The 24,071-nt window shown below is 43.4% G+C and overlaps 1 protein-coding gene across 1 annotated transcript in view; it reads right to left on the bottom strand.

The window, feature by feature from the left end:
* The window catches only part of GLB1 (galactosidase beta 1), a 90,139-nt gene that overhangs the window by 39,668 nt on the left and 26,400 nt on the right, over nucleotides 1-24,071 (bottom strand). The window contains exons 5-10 of the mRNA XM_065886440.1: nucleotides 23,691-23,785; nucleotides 18,670-18,850; nucleotides 16,054-16,112; nucleotides 14,503-14,624; nucleotides 14,376-14,416; nucleotides 8,858-8,970 (exon numbers count right to left, since the gene is read on the bottom strand). Of these exons, the coding sequence (XP_065742512.1) occupies nucleotides 8,858-8,970; nucleotides 14,376-14,416; nucleotides 14,503-14,624; nucleotides 16,054-16,112; nucleotides 18,670-18,850; nucleotides 23,691-23,785 (611 nt within the window). The remainder of the gene's footprint in view (nucleotides 1-8,857; nucleotides 8,971-14,375; nucleotides 14,417-14,502; nucleotides 14,625-16,053; nucleotides 16,113-18,669; nucleotides 18,851-23,690; nucleotides 23,786-24,071) is intronic.

Genomic DNA, 24,071 nt, shown 5'->3' with positions numbered 1-24,071 from the left:
CTATGTAAATAGTCGTAAATACCATGTAAATGTCATGTGAAAAATTGCCTGCGTGCAACGGACTCAAGTTTTGCTTTTTGGAACTTTCTGTAATTTTTTTTTTTTAATATTTTCAATCTGTAGTTGGTTGAGTCTGCGGATGTGGGACCCACAGATATGGAGGGCTGTCTGTATGTATACAATGAAGTATTATTCACCCATGAAAAGAAATGAACTTCTGATACATGCTATAACATGAACCTTGAAAACATTATGCTAAGTGAAATAAGTCAGACACAAAAGGAGAATATTGTATGGTTCCACTTTTGTGAAACATCTACAATATGCAAATTCACAGAGGCAGAAAGTAGACTAGTGCTTTCCGGTGGCTGAAAGGAGGGGGAAATGGGGAGTTATTGCATAATAGTTAGCGTTTCTGTCTGGGTGGATGAAAAGATTTTGTAAATAGATAATGGCGATGGTTACACAACATTATGAATGTAATTAATGCCACTGAATTGTACACTTAAAAATGGTTAAAATGACAAATTTTGTTATATATATTTTATCACAATTAAAAAAAATTAACATACAAAACCCACTGAATTGTGTACTTTAAATGGATGAAGTCTATGGTATGTGATTTATATCTAAATAAATCTGCTTAAAAATAAACAAACCTGAAGTGGTTTGTGAGATGAGGCAACAGACTGTAAAAGAAATAAGTCCACAGGCACTACAATAAAATCAAAGAAATCAGTAACTTGAAAAGGGAAGTACAATGGAATATTCATGTACAATTTAAAGAGACAAAAAGTTAAATATAGTGTATGTGGATGCATGCATTTGTGGTAAAAAAATCACAAAAATGTGTGTGAAGGATAAATACTATTCCTCCTCCTCCCTCTGAGGAGGGAGGAGAAGAAACAAGAAATAAACCCAGCTTTATCTGTGATGTATTATTTTCTTAAAAAATCAGAAGCAAAGATTTCATAATAACCTGTGTTAAATCTAGGTACCAGGTACATGGATGTGTGACATTATTTTATATATTTAACATTTTTTAAGTAGGTTATATTTTAAAGACAAATATATATCATAATATTTCTCATAAAGAAATAAAAGACTCCTTTTATAATGATATTAGTATTAGAAACAAAGAATATTTGGGAATAAACATATTAAGAAATGGACAGGGACTACTTTAAGAAAACTTTAAAATAAGAAGGACATCAGAGAAGACTTGAATAGATAGAAAGGCATTTTCTTAGCTAAGACTCAATATTGTAAATATCACCCCTAATTTGATGTATAAACTTAAAACATCAACAGGTATCTCGAGTTTTTGTTTTGTTTTGAAGTTGATAGAATAATATGAAAGTTTACATAGAAAAGTAAACTTGCAGGAATAGCCGGGGAAATACTGAAAAAAGATGGAAGACTAATCCTACCAGATAATAAAACATTGTAAAGGTAACAATTAAAACAGTTTGGTATTAATAAAAGAGAAAAAAAAACAATAACATTGGGCTTCCCTGGTGGCGCAGTGGTTGAGAGTCCGCCTGCCGATGCAGGGGTCACGGGTTCATGCCCCGGTCTGGGAAGATCCCACATGCCGTGGAGCGGCTAGGCACAGTGAGCCATGGCCACTGAGCCTGTGTGTCCGGAGCCTGTGCTCCACAACGGGAGAGGCCACAACAGTGAGAGGCCCACGTACCGCAAAAAAAAAAAAAAAAAAAAAAAAAAATCAATAACATAAAAGAAAGTGTTCAAAAATAGACCCAAATACTTATGGAAATTAAGTAGGTGACAAAATGGGCACATCAAACCAGTGGCAAAATAATTGATAAGTCAATAAAAAGGGCTGGGATAACTGTCTAGTCATTTAAGAGATGAATAAAGCTAAGTCTCCACCTCACTCCTAATAACAGCAACAACAAAAATTCCATGCACATCAGCACTTAAATGTAAAATATGAAATCATAAAAATTTTAAACATGCTGAGAATTTATTTATACTACTACAGTGGGGAAGCAGCCATAAAGGAGGGAAGTAACATATCTGACTACGTAAAAACACAGGATTATTTTTTACAGAAAAAAAAGGAACCCACCCCAAACTGTGAAAAATGAATAATGCGACAATAACAAAACTCTTGCAAATTACAAAAAGAACAAATAGCCCAACAGAAAAACTATGAAAAAACCTGAACAAATAGTTCATAGAAAAAGTAACATAAATGGACAATTTATACATGAAAGGGTGTACAAGTACTCATTACTAAAGAAAGTAATGCTTACTTTTAAAACTATCCTTTTACATATCAAATGGCGACGTCAAAAAGTCTGATAATTCACAGTATTGGTAAAAGTGTGGGGAAATAAGACTCAACTGATGCAATTTCATTGAAGGGCCATTTGTAATATAGTTCAAGAAAATTTCAGGGACTTCCCTGGTGGTCCAGTGGCTAAGTCTCCACGCTCCCAATGCAGGGGGCCCGGGTTCCATCCCTGGTCAGGGAACTAGATCCCGCATGATGCAACTAAAAATCCCACATGCTGGGCTTCCCTGGTGGTGCAGTGGTTGAGAGTCCGCCTGCCGATGCAGGGGACATGGGTTCATGCCCCGGTCTGGAAAGATCCCGCATGCTGCGGAGCGGCTGGGCCCGTGAGCCATGGCCGCTGAGCCTGCGCGTCCGGAGCCTGTGCTCCGCAACGGGAGAGGCCACAACAGTGAGAGGCCCGCGTACTGCAAAAAAAAAAAAAAAAATCCCACATGCTGTAGCTAAGACCTGGCACAGCCAAATAAATAAATAAATATTTAAAAAAAAAAGAAAAAAGAAAATTTCCTGTAGCTTCCTTGAACTGTACATGAGATGTCATTTAAAAGTTGAAAATAATCTAAATGCCCATCAATTAGAAATGGATTAAGTAAATGGCAGTAAATCTAAATAGCATAATAGCATGTAGCCATTACAGAGAATGAGATCATTTAGGTTAAGATGGCACATTAAACATAACATCTAATTTCATTCTTTCCCAAAAGAATGCCAGTAAACATCTCAGTAAACAGATTTTTGTTTAAGACATAAATACACAGAACTGAAGAACAGAAGAGGAAACAACAGCAACAAAATTCTGGAAGCTGGAAAATGGACAAATGAATGGCAAATCAGTAGTAAGAAAGCCAAATCCTAATCCAGAATGGGAGACAACTAAGAGCCAATTCAATCAGACTGCATAATTACCAAAAGGCTCAAAATTGGAAGCACCAGATACTTCTAGAACTGGGAGGTACAGGTGCTAAAATAAGGAGGATTGGGTGAAAGCTATTTGTAAAGCAGCATGATCCTCAGATTTCTTCCCCTTCTTCAAGCCAAAGGTTCTCAAACTCTAGCGCACGTCAGAATCACCCATGGGTCTGTAAAATCTTGGATTGCTGACCCTATCCACAGCGTTTCTGATTCAGTAGAATTTGCATTTCCATCAAGTACTTAGGTGGTTCTGATGCTCTGGTATTTGAGAAACGCTGCTCTATGCAATGCCCCCTCCCACCTGGGACTAGAGATTTATTCTCGCAAGAGGGGAAAACATGGTCTTTGCTTTCATGGATAACCTGCAGCATCGAGGACATTTTAAAAGGGGAGAATGTGATCATGCACGTAGTAAAAAGTAACTACCACCCCCCCACCCCCCCCACCCCCACCTCCAATCCTGCCCCAGGGCGCAGAATGCTGGCAACCAGCCCCTTACTCCAGGCAGGACATTCGAAGACATATTTTCAGGAAATCTTGCCATAGGGGAAACATCTAAAAATACTGATACCTTGTAATTTTATATAATTAAACAAAATTAGGACAGAAAGGAAAAAAAGGAACCTCTAAAAATAAAAAATATTAAAAAAAAACAGTAAAGGAAATAAATGAACCTGTTTATCTGATTAGTGGCATAACCAAAGGCTACCTGTGATTACAATGAACACTGCCCGTCATAAATATGGCCCTGAGTGTAGGGGGATGTGGTGGTTTTAACGACATGCCCACAAATTCTCTGATACTCTTCCCCTCAACAAGTGGAACTTAATTCCCCTGAATATGGCCCGGACTTAGTAACTGGCTTCTAGTGGAAAGAATATGGAAAAAGGGATGGGATGTCATTCTGTGTTTGGGTAATAAAAAGACTGCAGCTTTCATCTGGAGGTGCCCCTCTCTCACGGATCATTCACTGTGGGGGAAGCCACATCGTGGGCAGCCTCATAGAGAGTCCCACATGGCAAAGAACTTTAGTGACCTGCACACAGCCATGTGAGATGGACCCTTCAAAGGGGAACCCTACTACACTGTTGGTGGGAATGTAGGTTGTTGCAGCCGCTATGGAGAAGAATAGGAGGTTCCTCAAAAAACTGAAAATAGAGTTGCCATATGATCCTGCAATCCCACTCCTGGGCATATATCCAGAGAAAACCATAATTCAAAAAGATAGATGCACCCCTATGTTCATAGCAACACTATTCACAATAGCCAAGACATAGAAGCAACCAAAATGTCCATCGACAGATGAATGGGTAAAGAAGATGTGGTATATATATACAATGGAATATTACTCAGCCATAAAAAAAGAAATTATGCCATTGGCAGCAACATGGATGGACCCAGAGATGATCATACTAAGTGAAGCAAGTCAGACAAAGACAAATACCATATGATATCACTTATATGTAGAATCTAAAATATGACACAAATGAACTTATTTATGAAACAGACTCACAGACATAGAAAAACAAACTTAAGGTTACCAAAGGGGAAAGGGGTGGGGGAAGGATAATTTAGCAGATACAAACTACTATATAAAAAATAGATGAACAACAAGGTCCTACTGTATAGCACAGGGGACTATGCTCAATATCTTGTTATAAAGCATAATGGAAAAGAATATATATATATACATGTATAACTGAATCACTTTGCTGTACAGCAGAAACTAACACAACATTATAAATCAACTATACTTCAATTAAAAAAAAAAAGAGGAAAGTAAAGAAAGAAATGGACCCTTCACGGACTTCCCTGGTGGCACAGTGGGTAAGACTCCACGCTCCCAATCCAGGGGGCCTGGTCAGGGAACTCGATCCCACATGCATGCCACAACTATGGAGCCCGCCTGCTGCAACTAAGGAACACACGTGCTGCAACTAAGACCTGGTGCAACCAAATAAATAAATAAATATTAAAAAAGAAAGAAAGAAAGAAATGAACCCTTCAGCCTCACGTAAGTCTTCAGAGACTGCTGCTTCGCCAACAGCTTTCAGTGCAACCTCAGGAGAATTCATGAGCTAGAACATCCAGCTAAGCCACCCCTAGATTCTTCACCCTCAGAAGCTGTGTGAGGTCATAACATTTGTTTTTGTTTTTTTTAATTTATTTACTTATTTAATTTTTATTTTTGGCTGCGTTGGGTCTTCGTTGCTGCCGCGGGCTTTCTCTAGTTGCGGTGAGCAGGGGCTACTCTTCGTTGCAGTGCGTGGGCTTCTCATTGCGGTGGCTTCTCTTGTTGCGGAGCACGGGCTCTAGCCACACGGGCTTCAGTAGTTGTGGCACATGGGCTCAGTAGTTGTGGCTCGCGGGCTCTAGAGCGCAGGCTCAGTAGTTGTGGCGCATGGGCTTAGTTGCTCCACGGCATGTGGGATCTTCCCAGACCAGGGCTCGAAGCTGTGTCCCCTACACAGGCAGGCGGATTCTTAACCACTGTGCCACCCGGGAAGTCCCACATTTGTTGTTTTAAGCTACTGAGTTTGTAGGTAATTTGTTGCACAGCAATAAATAGGGGAGAAAACTAATCTCCCTTGAAGATTTACATCCACAACTAGCCCACAACTAAAATACATGACATTCAGAGCATATAAGTCAGGAAGGATGTAATTGGAGTTAATGTGAGATAAGTTCTGGTTGTAGGAAGGAAGTAAAGATATGGATTAATTTTAAATTATTAAAAGTAAAAACTGAATGTTAAAGTTTTTTGAAAGCCAGACATAAAGGCGTGCATACTGTATGAACCCATCTATATAAAGTGAAAAACAAGCACAGCTAGGGCTTCCCTGGTGGCGCAGTGGTTGAGAGTCCGCCTGCCAATGCAGGGGACACGGGTTCGTGCCCCTGTCTGGGAAGATCCCACATGACGCGGAGTGGCTGGGCCCGTGAGCCATGGCCACTGAGCCTGCACGTCCGGAGCCTGTGCTCCGCAACGGGAGAGGCCACAACAGTGAGAGGCCCGTATACCGCAAAAAAAAACAAGCACAGCTAACCTATGGTGATAGAGGTCAATGGGAGGTCAATGACCAGAAGGAGCATGAGGGGAGCCTCTGGGGGGCTGTGTGTTGGTTCCAGGGGTTCACGTTGTTCTATACTGAGTTGTTATTTTGGGGGGGGTACATATTTCACACTTCAATAGGTAACCACTAAAAGAATAAAAATATAGTGAATAACATCCAAACTAGGGTGGGAGGGAGATGAAATAAGGAAACAAAAATAAACAGTTCAAAAGAAAGTAATAAGGGAAGACAAAACAGAAGAGCTGGACAAGTAGATTATTATACGATGGTTGAAATGAATTGATGTGTATCAAGAATTATAATGAATGACAATGAACAAGTGCACCAGTTAAAAGACAAAAATGTTCAAACTAGATTTTAAAAAAATCCAGCTATATCTTGTTTACAAGGGACACGTTTTTAATTTTTTTTTAATTGAAGTAACGTTGATTTACAATGTTGTGTTAAGTTCTGCTGTACAGCAAAGTGATTCAGTTATACATATACATTCTTTTTTATATTCATTTCCATTATGGATTATCACAGGATATTGAATATAGTTCCCCGTGCTATACAGCAGGACCTTGTTGTTTATCCATTCTGTATATAATAGTTTGCATCTGCTAATCTCAAACTCCCAATCTATCCCTCCCTCCCCCTTGGCAACCATAAGTCTGTTCTCTACGTCCGTTGAGTCTGTTTCGGGACACGTGTTTTTCTAAAAAGGATATTAAAAGGTTGAAATTAAAGCATTGTGAAAGATATACCAGATAAATACTAACCAAAAGAATGCAGGTAGCATTAGTATCAGACAAAACAGACTTTAAGGCAAAAAGCATTATCAGAGATAGATGACTTCCATATAATGATACTAAAAGATTTAATTCTCAATCTACATACTAATAACATGGCCTCAAAAACCGACAGAACTACAAGAAGAAATACATAAACACAACTCTCTCAATAACTAATACAATAAACTGACCAAAAAATTCAGGAAGGCTATCAAAGATATCAGCAGAACCATTAATAAGCTTAATCTAATGAACACATATACAGATTATAGCCAACAATTATAAAACACGAAGTCTTTTCGAGAATACACAGAGTATTTGTTCATATTGGTATAGGCCAGGCTCTACCGAGAGGTTCAAGAAACTTCAAGGGATTGGTATCATACACACTACATTCTCCAACCACAATGCAAATATGTGAGAAACCAACAGACTAGAAAAATATTTATGTTTAATAATTTAAAAACTCACTTCTGAACGTTTGAAGGGTCAAAGAGAAATCAAAGTAGGCATGTTTAAAAGCAAACAATAATAAATATATTACATATCAAAACTTGTGATATGGTTCCATAGCAGTACTTGAAGGAAATGTATAGACTTGAGTATTTATATTAGAAAAGAAAAGAAGAAAGCCCAGTTTAAAAGGTAAGCTTCAAATAAAGGAAGGAAATAATAAAGATAGGAATAGAGAACTTTGAAACAGAGAACAAACGTACAAGACAGAACTTGGGAGTCATCACTCTAAATTCTACAGAGATTAAACCCACAATAAAAATCACACGAGCAACATTTTAACCACACATCTGGAAACGTAGATCAAATGGACAAACTCTAAGAGTAGTTAAGTATAGATCATATTTTTCAATATGTTTAAAATTTTTCATAATATAAATAACACTCAGGCTTAAACGGAGACTACAGCATACTTAAAACTAACAGAAAAAAAAGTCCATACCATTTATAGGCAGAAAATCTTTGTTTTTTAACTTCAAAACTCAGGTGACTGAGCAGAAAAACTGTGGGTTTTTTTTTAAAGCCACACAGAGACAGGAAACCCCACCTGGGTGCGTTAGATGCCTCAAAGGTCACAACGTTAAGCAAGGACTAAGCATTCAGGTGTCAGGCCCAGAGGAAACAGCAATCACTTGCCCCAAATAGAAAAATGAAGCATTGCTGACAGCTCACATTTGTACCGTGTTCAGAATGCCCACGGATTTTCTTTCCTGCGTACTTCAGCTACTTATGTGGACACACATTTTCTTCTGATTAGTATGAATAATAGTATAAATGGCCACTGCTTACTGGACAACAGATGTGTCAGGGCTGTACCGGAGGCCTTACCTGTGTTCTTTTTAATCCTTACAATGTACTGTGGAGTACCTTGCTGACAGGCTCACTTTTTTTTTTTTTTTTTGCGGTACGTGGGTCTCTCACTGTTGTGGCCTCTCCCGTCGCGGAGCACAGGCTCCGGACGCGCAGGCTCAGTGGCCATAGCTCATGGGCCCAGCCGCTCTGCGGCATGTGGGATCCTCCCGGACCGGGGCACAAACCCGCGTCCCCTGCATCGGCAGGCGGTCTCTCAACCACTGCGCCACCAGGGAAGCCCTCAGGCTCACTCTTAATCGGGTGGGACCAAGACTCAAGGCCAAGTCTTGCTCATGCTTCCCTTCATCTGTCCTTTTAAACACAAAGGCTCCAGGAAGTCGTCTACAGAGCATTGTGAGTCCCGGGCAGGCTCTGGCCCAGACCAGCCCCTGCAGCCCGTACAAAGCACTCACCTGCTGAATAACATCCCGCACAGCAAAATACTTCTCACTGAGGTCCCCGGCCTCGCTCAGGGGGGCATCGTAGTCGTAGCTGGTGGGCTGTGCTTGGTAGGGCGTGTTGGCCCCTGGAAAACAAAACCGTGCCACTAGCTACTACGGAAGGCCTTCCCCTGGGAGAAGTTCTTTGGGATTCATGGCTTGGCATTGTGGAGGGAGAAAATAAGGAACACATTAGAGTCAACTGTTAAGAGACACAGAGGTGGCCCTCAGGAGGCAAGGTTTAGAGAAACGAGTTTCTTCCTGCAAGTGGCCCTCGCCAAGCTCTTAGAGCCTACAGAGCACCTTCCCCATCCACTCTCTCAGCGACCCCAGCAGACAGCCCTGTCACTGGACAAGCAGGGCCTCTGAAGCTCCCCACAACCCCCCTGGACATCTCACAACCAGCAACAGCAAGACTTATGGCATGACTCACACGTCTGACTGTTAACCCTGCAGCCGTGATCTTGTTCGTCACCTCATGTGTGGCTGAGAAAAGGTCCATGGTGGACACACAGTTTTCTGGGCCCAGGATCAGCAGCAAACAACTAAGGGGCTATCAGACCAAACAAACTGGGAGATGACTGCAGACACACATCAGCCCACTGAAAGTCAAGTGTAACCTTGGGCGTTTGTAATGTCTGCAAAGAGTTGGGGGGGTGCTGTGGTGTGCCTCTCACATTGACTCACTCATTCCCCCAGTTACCAGGAGTGCTTGCTGAGGACGGCTCTCAGATGTGCCCCTCTCTGGTCCTTGACATCTGCTGGGCCGCCTTGCCCAAGATTACACCCCTCCTGGGATCGCCCACATCCAAAGATTGACCAGTTCAGGGACATAAAAGCCCAGTCCCCTTGCCTCAAAGGGCCATCCCAGCTCCAGAGCTCCCTCTAGAATCAGGTGAGCCACTTTTGAGACTGCATCACTGCCCAGCTTCTCCTTCTGCCCAATCCTGACTCTGGTGTTGCCGCTGGGAGCACACCCCAATAAACTCGTGCCAGGCAGTCTCAGAGTCCGTTTCCCAGGGAACGAGACCCGCCACAGAGACTAATAAATAATGCCAATACTGTGGATGCCAAAAGCAAACAGCGCTGCAATTATTGTCCAAGGGGCACAGTCTAGACCAGTGGGCCCCAGCCTTGTCAGAGGTGATATTCACAGATAGGAGACTCTGCAAATTTGGGCAGCGACCCTGTGTCAGTACAACTTGCCCTGGCCTGAGAGTCATGTGGAGAGCTCGTTAAAACACACTCCTTAGCCCAACCTGGGATTCTGATTCAGCAGGGATAGGGTCAGACCTGAGACTCTGCATTTCTAAGTAAGCCTCCCAGGTGACACTGACGCTGCCTTTTGCAGACCAGCAAGGCTCCATGCCACCCCTTTCTCTTCTACTCCAGAGAGCGCTTTGCAGTGCAAGTGTGTGGAAGAATAAAGTTATTTTAGGATAATCTTATATCCAATCTAATTTTTAAGTAAATGAGGCACAAAATCTGACAGTTCACTATGATTTAGTAACGAATTCCTTGGAGTGATCCCACAGCTCACGAATGATGGAGCCGCCCTGGGTGATCCTACTGGTGGCGGGGTTGACAGATGAGGGAGGCCAAGGATCAGGTCATCCCCCAAAGACTGTCTAATCTGTTCAAGGCACAGAATCTATATTTTGATAGACCTGGACCACTCAACCAATTGAATTGATCCAGTCATATTACTTTTACTCTCCTGCCTCTGGGAACACCTATGTTAAAACACATCCTTTGCTGTGAGATGCAAAGAAAAGAAAAACCACATCCCTTGCTGCAAGGAGCTCACCTTCTCCTTTATGGTCCCTCCTCTTGCTCAGTGTGGCAGTGACCTTGCTCCACTAGACCAAGGGCATCCTAGTGGTAGGCATGGCCTTGTTTACCCGAGGCCCCTGCAGAGCCATGCATGAGAAGGAACTCTGTGAAGGGGTGTCAACAAGTGTCAACACCCAGAAACATACTTTACGGGCCAAGGGAACCCAGGCTGGGAAGTTGGCCAACGGGTTACAGGACAGACTGGAAAACTAAGTGTGTGCAGTTCTACCAGCAGAATCTTCCTCTGGATGTTTCAGATCCCCACAGGGCAGTGTCCTAGGGAAACAGTGCTGACTTCAGCCTCCTCTGGGCCACGCTGGGGAGTGTGAGGTAGGAAGACAAGAGAAATGGCAGGATGTACCGCTCCTCAGCTTTGCAGGGTGTGTGAGGAGGAGAGGACAGCTTGGCTCCCGTGGGGATACATGAGCACAGAGTGGGCGCCTATCTGCACAGCATGGGCAGCTATTGTGGGCAGGAACGCAGTGAGCACCTGAGCCAGAGGTTTTCTCCCATGCCGTCCTCTGGGAAGCTGGCCCGAAGAACTGCAGCCAAAAGCACAGACTGCTCACCCCCTCGCCCAACTCCTGCAAAGAGACCGGGCAACAGGGCAGGAGAGAGAGGACCGCAAACACAGAGGGGCTGGTTTGGGGGTTGGAAACACAGGCTTCAGGCTGCAAGGAGTTATCCAAAGAGCGGTGACCAGCTTTCCAAGGCCTGAGTTTGAGCCCAGGCTCCACTCTCTACCAACTGAATGGGAATCTTGTGGACTTTTTTGGTACCTTGCTTTTCTTATCTGTAAAGTGGGTCCATAATCCCCAGCCCAGATGAGACTGCTATGAGGACTAAATGGGAAAACAGAGGCAGAAAAGAGCCTTGTATTATTTATGGCAGGGTCAGGGGCAAGGGACAGGATTAAGGACAACTTCTGAGTGGTAGTTTTATACATGTAAATTTTATTTATTTATTTTTAAAATTTTTATTGGAGTATAGTTGATTTACAATGTTGTATTAGCTTCAGGTGTACAGCAAAGTGAATCAGTTATTATACGCAAATTTTAAAAAAGAATGTATTGGGACTTCCCTGGTGGTGCAGTGGTTGAGAATCTGCCTGCCAATGCAGGGGACACCGGTTTGATCCCTGGTCTGGGAAGATCCCACATGCCGCGGAGCAACTAAGCTAATGTGCCACAACTACTGGACCTGCGCCCTACAGCCCATGAGCCACAACTACTGAGTCCGCGTGCCACAACTACTGAAGCCCACACGCCTAGAGCTCAAGGTCTGCAGCGGGAGAGGCCACCGCAATGAGAAGCCCGTGCACTGCAACAAAGAATAGGCCCCGCTTGCCGCAACTGGGGAAAGCCCGCACGCAGCAACTAAGACCCAACGACGAAGACCCAATGCAGCCAAAAATAAATAAATAAATATATTTTTTAAATGTATGTATTGTTTTCAATAAAATAATAGGATATTAAAAATTGTTTCATGAACTGTAAAGTTTCAAACAATATCAGCCTTTATTCCTGGATTGGTGACTGGTCTTGGTTCCATGGATGGAAGCTAGGAGGAATCCCTACTTTCTGAATGCAAAAGGCATCACAAAATCTGAAGTGTTTCTAAGGGGAAGACAGACACAGGGCTGATCTAACTTCAATTACCAACCTTGGCACTCTACTATCTTTTAAGAAATGACATTTGAACTTTGCATTATCTCCATTTTTTGGCTCTAAAAATAATGTTAATAATACTTTAACCAAAGTCTTCTCCTTGACCATCCTGCCCTGCACAAAAGATAGCAGTTTGAAGAAGAAACTTCATTAAGAGCTGATAGTGTCTAATTACTAACACCAGGAGACTAAGGTCCAATTAAGCTTCCAAAACTCAACTGTAAAGCATCCTCAATGACTCCTAGAGGAAAATGCAGATGTGGAGAGATGTGGGGAATGAGGTTTAGAGAAAAGCAATATAGGATGGTTTGTCTTTGCAAAAGTCAATGGCAATGAAGAGAATTTTACCATAATTTTTCCTACTAAAAAAAAATGACCATATAGGCCATACAGGAATGTAAAATGGTGCAGCTGCTTTAGAAAACACTGTGGCCGTTCCTCTAACTCTAAATATAGAGTTAGTTACCATATGAACCAGCAATCCCACTCTTAGGTGTACAGCCAAAAGAACTGAAACAGGGGTTCAAACAAATACTTACACATAGGTAATGTTACACATAGGTAATAATGTTCATAGGAACATTATTCATAATGGCCCAAAAGGGGGAACATCCCAAATGTCCATCAGTTGATGAATGGATAAACAAAATGTGGTATATCCACACAATAGAATATTATTCAGCAATAAAAAGGAACGAAGTCCTGATACACAGTACAATATAGATGAACCTTGAGAAGATTATGCTAAATGAAAGAAGTCAAACACAAAAGACCACAAATTGTATGGTTCCCTTCGTATGAAATGTCCAGAATAGGCAAATCCATAAAGACAGAGAGTAGACTAGTGGTTGCCAGGGGCTGGGAGGAGGGAGAGTGGGGCATTTCTTGGGTATGAGGTTTCTTTTTGGGGTAATGAAAATGTTCTGGAATTAGATGGTGATGATGGCTGCATAAGTTTGTGATAAACTAAACACCACTGAATCGTGTACTTTAAAATCATGAATTTATTTATTTATTTTTTTGGCCACACCATGTGCCTTGTGGGGTCTTAGTTTCCCGACCAAGGATCAAACCCAGGCCTTCGGCAGTGAGAGCGCGGAGTCCTAACCACTGGACAGCGAGGAAATTCCCCAAATCATGAATCTTATGGTATGTGAATTATATCTCAACAAAACAAAGTGTTTTTTTTTTAAAAAAAGAGAAGAAAAAGACCAGAATATATGAACAAGTAAGTTATAGCCAGAGACTATGACCTGCCCGACTAGCTTGATTTAAAACAATAGCTTCTAAATGTACAAGTTATGTCTCTTACATTTTTTTTTAAGGAAGAATGATTTTTTGACCTACTGTATAGCCAGAGAACTATACTCAATATTTTATAATAACCTATTAGGGAAAAGAATCTGAAAAACAATACATATCTATATATTTATATCTATCTATATCTGAATCACTTTGCTGTACATCTGAAACTACCACAACACTGTAAATCAACTATACTTCAATAAAATGAAAAAAGAAAAGAAAACTTTGAAAGATTCGTATTTACATAAGAAAAATATTCCATTTCTATGATTCTATAACACATTTGTAAATTAAATGAAAATTCTGAATTAAATTTTAAAAGAAAAAGTGATTTGTGAGCATCTCAGACAAGTATAGAAGGGTAATTTATAATCATCAAATGCAGTGCCTCATTTATATAACATTGATTATTTCATAACACCTGGATACTCAATTTTTTTAAATCAGTTCTCAATAGAAAAGTAAATTCAACATTTCTCTCCTCTTCTTTTTTTTCTCCTCTTCTTAATAAATAAAAGAAAAATTATTTTTTAAGTTATATATGCAATTCTTATATATTAGAAAATATGGGAGAAAGTAAGCAAAAATAGAAAATAACAATTGTCCATAGGCATACCCCTCCAAAAATCAAGCACTAAATACATTTTAGGATTAGATTCTACAAATAGATGTTAAGTTGCTCTTACCATTCCAATAGGCAAAATTCGTGCCACCTATAAACATGTACCTACAAGGAAACAAGAGAACAGACAGTACTTCACCATGAGCCCACAGCTACGGAGAACAGCCTCCCCTCCGAAAAATAACACTCACATGTTCACACTGGCCCCTTGGGAAAGAATATCGTGAAGGGAGGAAGCCACCGTTTTAGTCTTGACTGTTGAGTGAGGTTGGCCCCAATGGTCTAACCAGCCAGTGTAGAATTCAGAATTGACCTGAAAAGAGAAAGGAATGTGGAGCTTAGGATAGACTTAAGACCTTTACATGCTGGGCTTCTCAGTAACTACTGCCCTAGGTTCTCTACCGAGGAACAGGTGGGGAGAGGAGCTGACATTCACTACTTTACCTGGAGCTGGGGGACCAATGAGGACATCCCATATAGCATTGCCTAAACTCAGGTCTCAGGTGTGGACAATACAGGTGTCCCTGAAAAGTTGTATCTGCATCAAAATCTTGTTAACCAATCCTCAGTTTGAATATGGTAGGAAAGTTTGTTGGGCAAAAGAATCAGATGACAAAATGTTTATAAAATAACTAGCTCCAAATTCACCCTTTGTGTGAATCTAGATTTTCAGATCTCAGGTTGACTTAAAGTGAGGTAGACTTGTCCAAATATTCTGCCAAGCAAGCCCCAAGCACTTAATGTTTGTTTCTGTTGGGCATGACCCTGCCAAGCCCTTGATCTATAGAAGGAAAGAGAAATCTGGATGTGTTCGGGGGACTTCTTGTCTCAGACTCCAGGAAATAGCTCCACCCGGAGTCTGGGAACTCGGGTTCTGCATGGCTCACGAAGCAGAGACCAGGTTCAGAAAAGGCTGCTTTGTACAAAGGTGGGTACACAGGCGGGGCAGCCTGACTTGCTGCGGGGAAAGCACAGGATATTCTCCCTTACACGGGGCCAAGTGACAAGGACAACTGCCACAACTGCAAGGAGAAGGGAAGCACAGAGAGGGCTGCATCATTGATGGGCTGAGCACACCTGCCAGGACCTGGCCTCCGTCTCCACCTCCCAGGCGCCTACACAGCATGTCACAGAGCCCCGCGGCTCCCAGAGTGGTCAGCAACACCTACCTCCTCGTGTCACCTGGTTGCTTGTCAGAAATGCAGAATCTCAATCCCCTCCCAGACCCAAGAGATCAACGTTTGCGTTTTAGCAAGAGTCCCACGTGATTTCTAAGCACACTAAAGGTGGAGAAGCTCTGTCACAAAGAGCTTTCAAGAAACACAGACCTGAACACAGATCCTGGCCCTGCCACTCACCAGCTGTACGACCCTGGGCAAGTGACATGGCCTCTGAGTTTCACTGAAAATGGAGACAATGATACTACCTAAGAGAGCTGGCACGATGACCAAATACGATGAGGTATGCAAAAGCGCAGAGCCTGATGGAGGCGGGATGTTCACTTTGGTCCCCATTCTGCCCCGCTCCAGTGCAGGGCCTCAGTGTGAAGTAGCAGCACTGCTTCTGCTGTTTCCCATGTGTCCAGAAGGGGATCTCTACACTCCCATCAGCTGCTGACCTCAGACTCAGAGAAGCCAAGGATCCATTCCCACCCTCCGCAGCAGTTAATCGCTCTCTCCCAGCAGTGGTAATGAAGTTAGCACAAGCAAACAGTCTCCCCAGGCCTCACGCCTGATTCTTACCAAGGGTCCTTTGGGTTCACTCTTCCTCTGGGTTAGGAAAGCAGCTGTGATGTTGACACCTGAAAAATGAGAGGGAGAAGAATGGTCAGCCATGGGAATGACAAGAAGTTAAATAAAAAGATTCCTTCGTAGGACTTGCACCTGAGGCCCCCACCCTTCCCCACACCCCCAGGGGCTTGCACACCTCCAAGCTAGCTTTAGGTGGGGACTCAGGCCATCCATCTGACGGACCGTGGGGACCACAGAATGATGCTTCCTCTGTGAACAGTGCTCGGGCCTCTCCTGACTGCTTTCTTTTGGGAGATCACAGCACAGGCTTTGTGCTTCCTCTGTGTCCCCGGCACCTGGACACCTCTCGCTCTGGCTCTCGCTCTCTCGCTCTCTCTCACTCGGACATCTGGTTGACCTAGCTGCTCCCTACTGGATAGCCCTGCTTTGAACATACTTCCTGGTAAGCTCCACAGTGCCATACACACCATAGTGGCACAAATATCTGACACTTACTTAACAAATCAAAGGGACAAATGTGCTCTAATTACGTTTATCCCTGAATCATGGAGTATACTCTGAATTTTAATTTGTACATCAACAGTCATTCCAGACCACTCGTGAACTCAATTTTTTCTTCTGAAATATTCCATTAGGATGCCTGTATCTCATCTTGCTTCCCATGACTCTGTTCTCCCCTCCACCTCTAAAGAGAGAAGGGGTTTCTCCCCAGAGAGGTAATGGGCTGCTTTACATCAGTGAACACGCACAGTGCTTCCCAGCCAGACCAGAGGACACCCTGACCCCACACTGCACAGTCCAGTTCCCGCAGTGGGTGTCCCAGCGTGAAAGGGACACCAGCCAAGTCTCCAAAACCCCCCTGCTCTTGGACAAGCCTTGGGCTTCTCTGTAAGGCCAGCTTTCAGGAGGGAATGTGCTGATCAAGAAAGAATGGAATCTCATTTATTTTATGGCTGTAAATTTCTCACTATTAAGCATTCAGTAGCTTCCAGATCTTTAAATGCTGCTCTCAGGCGCCTCTCCTGGGATCTGACCCCAGGCACTGCCCCTCTTGCACACAAATGAATAAAGCTACCACAGCCCCACCTGCCTCAGGCACACTGGTCTTGAGTGTCTGTCCTTGAACCCACAGAAGAAGCATTATTTTTATGTGCTGTCACCCTACATACAAATAATGCTTACAACTAACTCATAATAATCTTCAATTTGTTCCTCCCAACAGAAAAATACTGTGCTTTTTCACCACTGTGTTGGGAAGTGTGCCAAAGCAGGACGAAACCAGCACGCCACTTCCTGTGCAGCTCTTTGTAGATGAGTTATTTCACCGCCAAATGCTCTGAGCAACGTACCATGTTTCTAGAAACACTCAATTCACTCAGAGCCAGTTATTTCCTTGTTGGTAGGGTAGAAGAATCTTTTTAAAAATGCAACTTCAGTTTTCTGTACATCCTTCTCAAGAGAAGGCAACGCTGGATATGCGTCTCATCCCTCAGATGGGAGAACAGCGGGATCCTTATGCTACTTGAAGAGCTGGTCTTTTTGGGCGGGGCAGTAACTTTTCATTTTGAAATAATTTCAAACTTATAGAAAAGCTGTGAGAATAGTACAAAGAACTCATCTTCCCTTCACCCAGGTTCCCCAATTGTTAACATTTTACCACATTCATCAGGTTTTCCCTCTCTATATGAATATACATATTTTTTTCTGAGCCATTTGAGAATAATTTGCAGACAGAATGACCCCTTACCCCTAGATACTTCAGTGTGTATCCCCTAAGGGCAAGGGCATTCTTTAAATAAACAGAATACAATGATAAAAAACAGTAATCTAAAGGCTTTATTCAAAGATTTCAATTGTCTCAATAATGTCTTTCATAACAACAACAAAGGAAAAAAAAAAAACACGGAAAGAAAAAGTCCAGGATCACAACTGCATTTAGCTGCCATGCCTTTTATGAAAGCTGCTCTCAACCTACATGAAGATTTCTTAATGTCATTACAGCCCGAAGCATCCCAGCCCTCCTTTCATGTGTAGAACCTCAGCAGCTTACACAGCACTAATGCATCAGGAAGACGATTTTTTGTAGCATCTGCCAAACCACCTCTGGCCCATCACAGTTCCCAGCCTTATGAGTTTATGTAGAAAGAAAACGGAAGTACCAGGTAAGTTCCCCGAAACCCAGGACTGGCCTCAGAGTTCACGATGGCCACGACCCAGCCCGAGCATCCAGCCATGACTCGGGGGACAGGGGGAGCAGGGAAGAGCAGCATATCCCAGACAGAGCCTGAAAGGTGGAACTCCTCAACCTGGAACTGCTCCTGGCAGGAAGCCCCTAAGAGAACAGGACTCCAGGCCGCAGCCAGCTCCGCCAGGGCTGGAAATGGAGCTCCTGACCTAAGGGCCAGCTCAGCTGACATAAAATGATCTCTGCAATGGAGGGGTGCATTATCAGGTGTTCTATTTTACCAGTTACCAGATACAGGAAAATCTGGGAAATCTCACTCGATATGCCCTTGCCACTTGAACAACAGCTGCTTAGAATGACGGATGGAGTAAAAAGCCCAAACCTGCCTGGTGAGCTGGGTTTCTGTGACTGTAGACACCAACCTGCTCCGAAGTCCACGGTGGCATAGAGCCCCTGCAGTGCCCCGCACTGCAGGAAGCTCTCATGCGCCCCGTCCGTGGTGAACAGAAGCACGTCCTCACCCAGGTGGTAGTGGAAACGCTTCTGCAGGAAACGCAGGTAGTTGTAATCACAGGTATAGTAGCTGCCATATTCATTTTCAACCTGCAAATTTAAAAAGAGGAGGGGAAAGAAATCAGGAGACTCCAACGTCCGAAGGCAAGCTTTTGTTTAGAGAAACTACCTGCACATCTCTGAGATGACAAGGCTTAGTAATATCCCCAAATATCTCCTACACTCAGTCCTCAAAACTCATTTTCCAAAAAGCAACTCAGCATAAAAACCTACCTTCTAATACCTCCCAGAAATAAGGAAAACAACCAATGTGTTAGTTTTCAGATTGTAGTGATATTGTCCCCTATAATACATAACCGATACTTTAAACATTACATAAATAATACCTTTCCATGGCAGAAGTATTAAAAAATGAAGAAAAATCATCTGTTAATTCAGGGGGTAGAGGCCAAAGGATGTTGCTGGAGATCCTGCATCGTCAGCCTCCACAACAATGAATTACTGGGTACAATGACAAAAGTGCTGAGGGTGGTAACCCCTGCTCTGAAGTGTCCATTCTCAATGAGGTGGAGAGCATCCCCAAAGAGGTGGGAACTGATTTTTAGAGGATTAAAAAAAAAAACACCTTATTTTTCATATAAAGTATAGATATATGTACAATTATATAGTATATCTCAGGTATTAAAACTTCATGGGGGGCAATTAGAAAAATATGTCTAGAGAGGATCTTTAATGGGCAACAATGAAAAAAAGGTTAAGCAACATTGCTCTAAAGCAATAAAATGAATGACCTTCATTTATTTCCTATACACCAGATACACCAGAAAATCCAATACACCAAAGAATCTTAGAGGTATAGAGGTTGGTGAAAGAAGCATGACACTGAAAAATACACACGATACAATTTCCCGAATAGAAAACAATTTCCTGAATAGTCAAAACCAAACTATCAAGTCTTGGTGTGCACATAATTGGTAAAAGTGTAAAGAAAAGCAAGAAGCTGATGGCTACGAAAGTCAGAACAGTGAGAAGAGGTGGGATGTCATTAAGAAGGACACCTGGGAAGCTTCCAGGGTCCTGGCCACGTACCATTTTCCATCTTGGGTGGTCACTCTGTGGCTGTTCTCATCATAATGCTTCATTATTGCACATTAATGTGTGTGTGGTATACTTCACAATTTTACAAAAATTTAAAAATTTCCCACACATAACAATTTCTACCTGCACACAACGCGAAACAAATTTTTGTGATCCTAGGGATATGTGGCCTTTGAACATGAGCATAAGAAACTGTGAGCCTCCAGAAAAGAGGTGCCCAGTTTGAGGGTGGATGGAAGAGATGGTTAAGGAAGCTTCCCCGGAGGGATTGCCCGAGGCAGCTCTAGACAGAAAGGCACTCGCTGGTCAGGGAAGCGGGAGAGATAGAGAGTATTCCTGCAAGAAGTATGCTGTTGGCAAAATTGCTAGTAGCTCCATGAAGCCTATGGACAGAGTCAGGGAGTGGGAAGGGAGTAGGGAGTGATGTAGAAGAACTAGACACCACCATCATCATCTGCAAAGCACCTCCTCCCAAATGGTTTAACGCACGATGGTTTTCTCAGCGAGAATCCCTCTGACTATACTTTCATGTTATGGGTTCAAGAAGCAAAACAGGCCTTCCTTGGTGGCGCAGTGGTTAAGAATCTGCCCGCCAATGCAGGGGACACGGGTCCAAGCCCTGGTCCGGGAAGATCCCACATGTCGCGGAGCAACTAAGCCCGTGTGCCACAACTACTGAGCCTGTGCTCTAGAACCCGCAAGCCACAACTACTGAAGCCTGTGCACCTAGAGCCTATGCTCTGCAACGAAGGGTAGCCCCTGCTCGCCGCAACTAGACAAAGCCCATGTGCAGCAACAAAGACCCAATGCAGCCATAAATAAATAAATAATTTTAAAAAGAAGCAAAACAAGGACTTCCCTGGAGGTGCAGGGATTAAGACTGTGCTTCCGGTGCAGGGGACGCGGGTTCCATCCCTGGTCGGGGAACTAGGATCCCGTATGCCGCGAGGTGCAGCCAAAAAAATAATAATAATAAATTAAATTAAAAAAAAAAAAGAAGAAGCAAAACAGGCAGTAGTAGGCCAGTATCAAGGGCTTCACAGGTCATGAAGCCATCCTGCAATTGAAGGTGTTTGCCACTCACACAGAGCAGGAAACTCCCCTTGGATGACTGATTCTGATACTCTGATTACTGCCTCAGAAGTCTCTTTGGAAATAATTGAAATAAGTCTTAAGAAAAGCTTTGCAAACACTGGCAAGGTACTGTCCCCCTCATTTTCTTTTTTCTCCTCTTTAATTAAGAGCTACTTAAATGGCTGTGTCTTCCTTCATCATCTGGCTGCCAAGAAGTTCAGAGCTAAATTTAAGGGTCGGCTTTAGCAACTAAGAGGGCCCAGAGCCTCTGCACCTCTCGTTCTTTTCTGGCCACGCCCCAAGCCAATGTCATTGATTTTCACTTACTCTTTCAAATCTTATTTATCCATTATCATCATTGTATTAAGATAAAATACAGGACTGTAGTTTAAACAGGATTGTAATAAATGCATATACCTAATTTGGTTAGGTTTTTAGAGAAAGAGAAAAGCTCAACATTCGCAAGACAGCCTTGTGCTGCGGTCACAGGCATCAGAGGCCCAAGAGTCCCTGTGCAAACCTCAGCTCTGCCTCTTCTTATCCAGGTGGCTCCACCCGTAAAATGTCTCTTTGTCTGTAAGAGGTGAGTGTACCTACCTCACTGGGTTGTATGAGGACTCACTGAGCCAATACATGAATAGGGCTTTTGCACAATACCTGGCACCTGATAAGTGCTCAGAAAGCTGGCAATAAAGCGTACAGTCAAGTTCTCTATCATTGCCAATGAGAGGAAAGCAGAGGTGTGTGTGGAGGCGGGGGAGGTAAGAGGAGAAACACACAGAAAAGGGCTTGAGACTCATAGACGAAGTTGCAGTTAGCCTCAGAGGAAAGCTGATTTTTCTAGAGTAGGAGTTTGCCAACTTTTTCTATAAAGGGCCAGAGAGTAAATATTTGGAGCTTTTTGGCCATATGTCTGTGTCTCAACTACTGGTTCACAAGCAGCCCCGGACAATATATAAATGGTCGGGCATGGTCATGTGCCAGTGGCCTTTATTTACAAAAACAGGCAGAGGGCCAGGTTTGCAGGTTGCAGGTCTTTGTTCTAGAATAATTATCTCACCCTGTAAGCTCCCTGATAAAGCAACAAAACACTGCAGACGTTTTCAGTTGTTCCTCTTCCAAAACAGCAGGTATAAACAGGGCTCATCCCTCATGATGAGTACCTCACAAATTGGATGAAGCAAATTTGTGGGTGGAAGGCCTCCACTCCTAATTATCAAGGGGCAAAAGGATTAGGTGGGATTTTAGCAGGTGGAGATGTGATGGGGGGAAGGGAGAGGAAGGAAGCTGAGTCCTCCGGCAGGATCCACGGTCAAGTTCAAGTCACCTGAGGTTGCCAGGGATGGACACAGGAGGAAATTCCCCCCAAGACAGTCAACTTTGCTCTCCCTTGCACAGTTCATATTTGCTGACATTGTGGTGCATTTCAATAACCAAAAGGTACAGAAAAGCCGTCAGCAAAAATTGAAAGTGATTTCGGCAGAAGCAGAGACTAAAAAGCAAGGGAAATTGAGGAAAACCTGAGATCAAGAGAAAGGAAGAAGACCCAGCTATGCAGATACACCCAGTTTCAGCCTTGAAATCTTCATACAGGAAAATGGGCTCCTGTAAGCTTAACTGGTACAGACTCAGGACAGGTGAGGGGCAGTGAGTGCTATCAGTACACCCCTCTGGGAGTAGCAGCCTGGCCTCTCTCCACCACGCAGGGCACCCTGGCCAGCCCAGCCCTCTCATATCTGAAGGGCATGGAAATGGCCAGGCTCCCTCCCCACAATGACCGTCCCTGCAAACACTCCACAGCGCTGTTCACAAGAAGGAAATCTGGCCCACGCTCCCCTAGGGAGCACCGCACGCACCCCCTTGCTGGTCCGGGATGCAGCCAGTTTTACATAACGTATTCTTTGCAATCAGAGCACCCTTGGTAAATGACCAACAGACATGGTTTTGTTTTACCGAAGTATTTTTACAAACATCAAAAATCATCGCAGGTCAAGTGTACCTATTTTTCACTTGAAAAATTCTTGCCACGTGATATACCTCACAATCTACCAGTCACTGCAAAGTGAAAAACACATGGAAGAAGGAAAGTGAGGGCAGGAAGTGGGAGAGAAAACACAGTGGCCCCAATTCACTGCATCCTCTTTCCACACCCATGGAAACTGACGGCCTAGGCAGTGCAGACGCCAAAGTGGGTCAGTCCATGCTGCATCCCTGTGGCCAGAAGGCAACGTGGCACCAGGGAGGAGCCAGGCTGCAACATTTGCCAGCTGCGTGACCTTGGCCAAGTCACTTTAACCTCTTTGAAGATGGTGGTTGGAATAACTGAATAGCATTTGTAGGGTATCCAGCAGAGTCTCACACAGCAAGCATTCAAAAATGGTAATGCCTCCCCAGAATGCAATTTAAATCAAAGCACCATCTGTGGCATTGCCTCTTAAAGAAATAGACATATGAAGATAAACAGCAAGGACCTACTGTATAGCACAGGGAACTATATTCAATATCTTGTAATAACTTAGAGTGGAAAAGAATCTGGAAGAGAATATATATACATATATATGTATATGACTGAACCACTTTGCTGTACACCTGAAACTAACACAACATAGCAAATCAACTATACTTCAATTTTAAAAATTAAAAAGAAAAACAAAGAGAAAGAAATAGACATATGAGGTTCATGTCTGCTTCGTTCCCATATATAATGTGGATGGATGGAAACCTCCCCTGACCCGGCCAGGCTCCTCTCTGCAGTTACCTGCACTGTTATAATCGGCCCTCCGTTCTGATAGAGGAGGGGCCTCATCTTGGGCAGAAGGATTCCCAACCACTTGTCCACAGCTGCAAGGTAATCTGGAAGACAACCAGGTTTAACACCATCACACGCCTTTTTCTACAAAGAGACACAACACAGCCTCTTACCCTGGGGCTGGCAGCAGAGACTGAACAGACTGGATTCAACAACCACTTTCTGAAATGGGGGGCGCTACATGCACTAAAAGTCTGCTAAAAGTGCCCTGCTGGGCTTCCCTGGTGGCGCAGTGATTGAGAGTCCGCCTGCCGATGCAGGGGACACGGGTTCGTGCCCCGGTCCGGGAAGATCCCGCATGCCGCGGAGCGGCTGGGCCCGTGAGCCATG

The sequence above is a fragment of the Phocoena phocoena genome, chromosome 10 (assembly GCF_963924675.1).
Source record: "Phocoena phocoena chromosome 10, mPhoPho1.1, whole genome shotgun sequence".
NCBI lineage: Eukaryota > Metazoa > Chordata > Mammalia > Artiodactyla > Phocoenidae > Phocoena > Phocoena phocoena.
The sequence above is the reverse complement of the archived record's forward strand: the minus strand, read 5'-3'. Positions and strand labels throughout refer to the sequence as shown.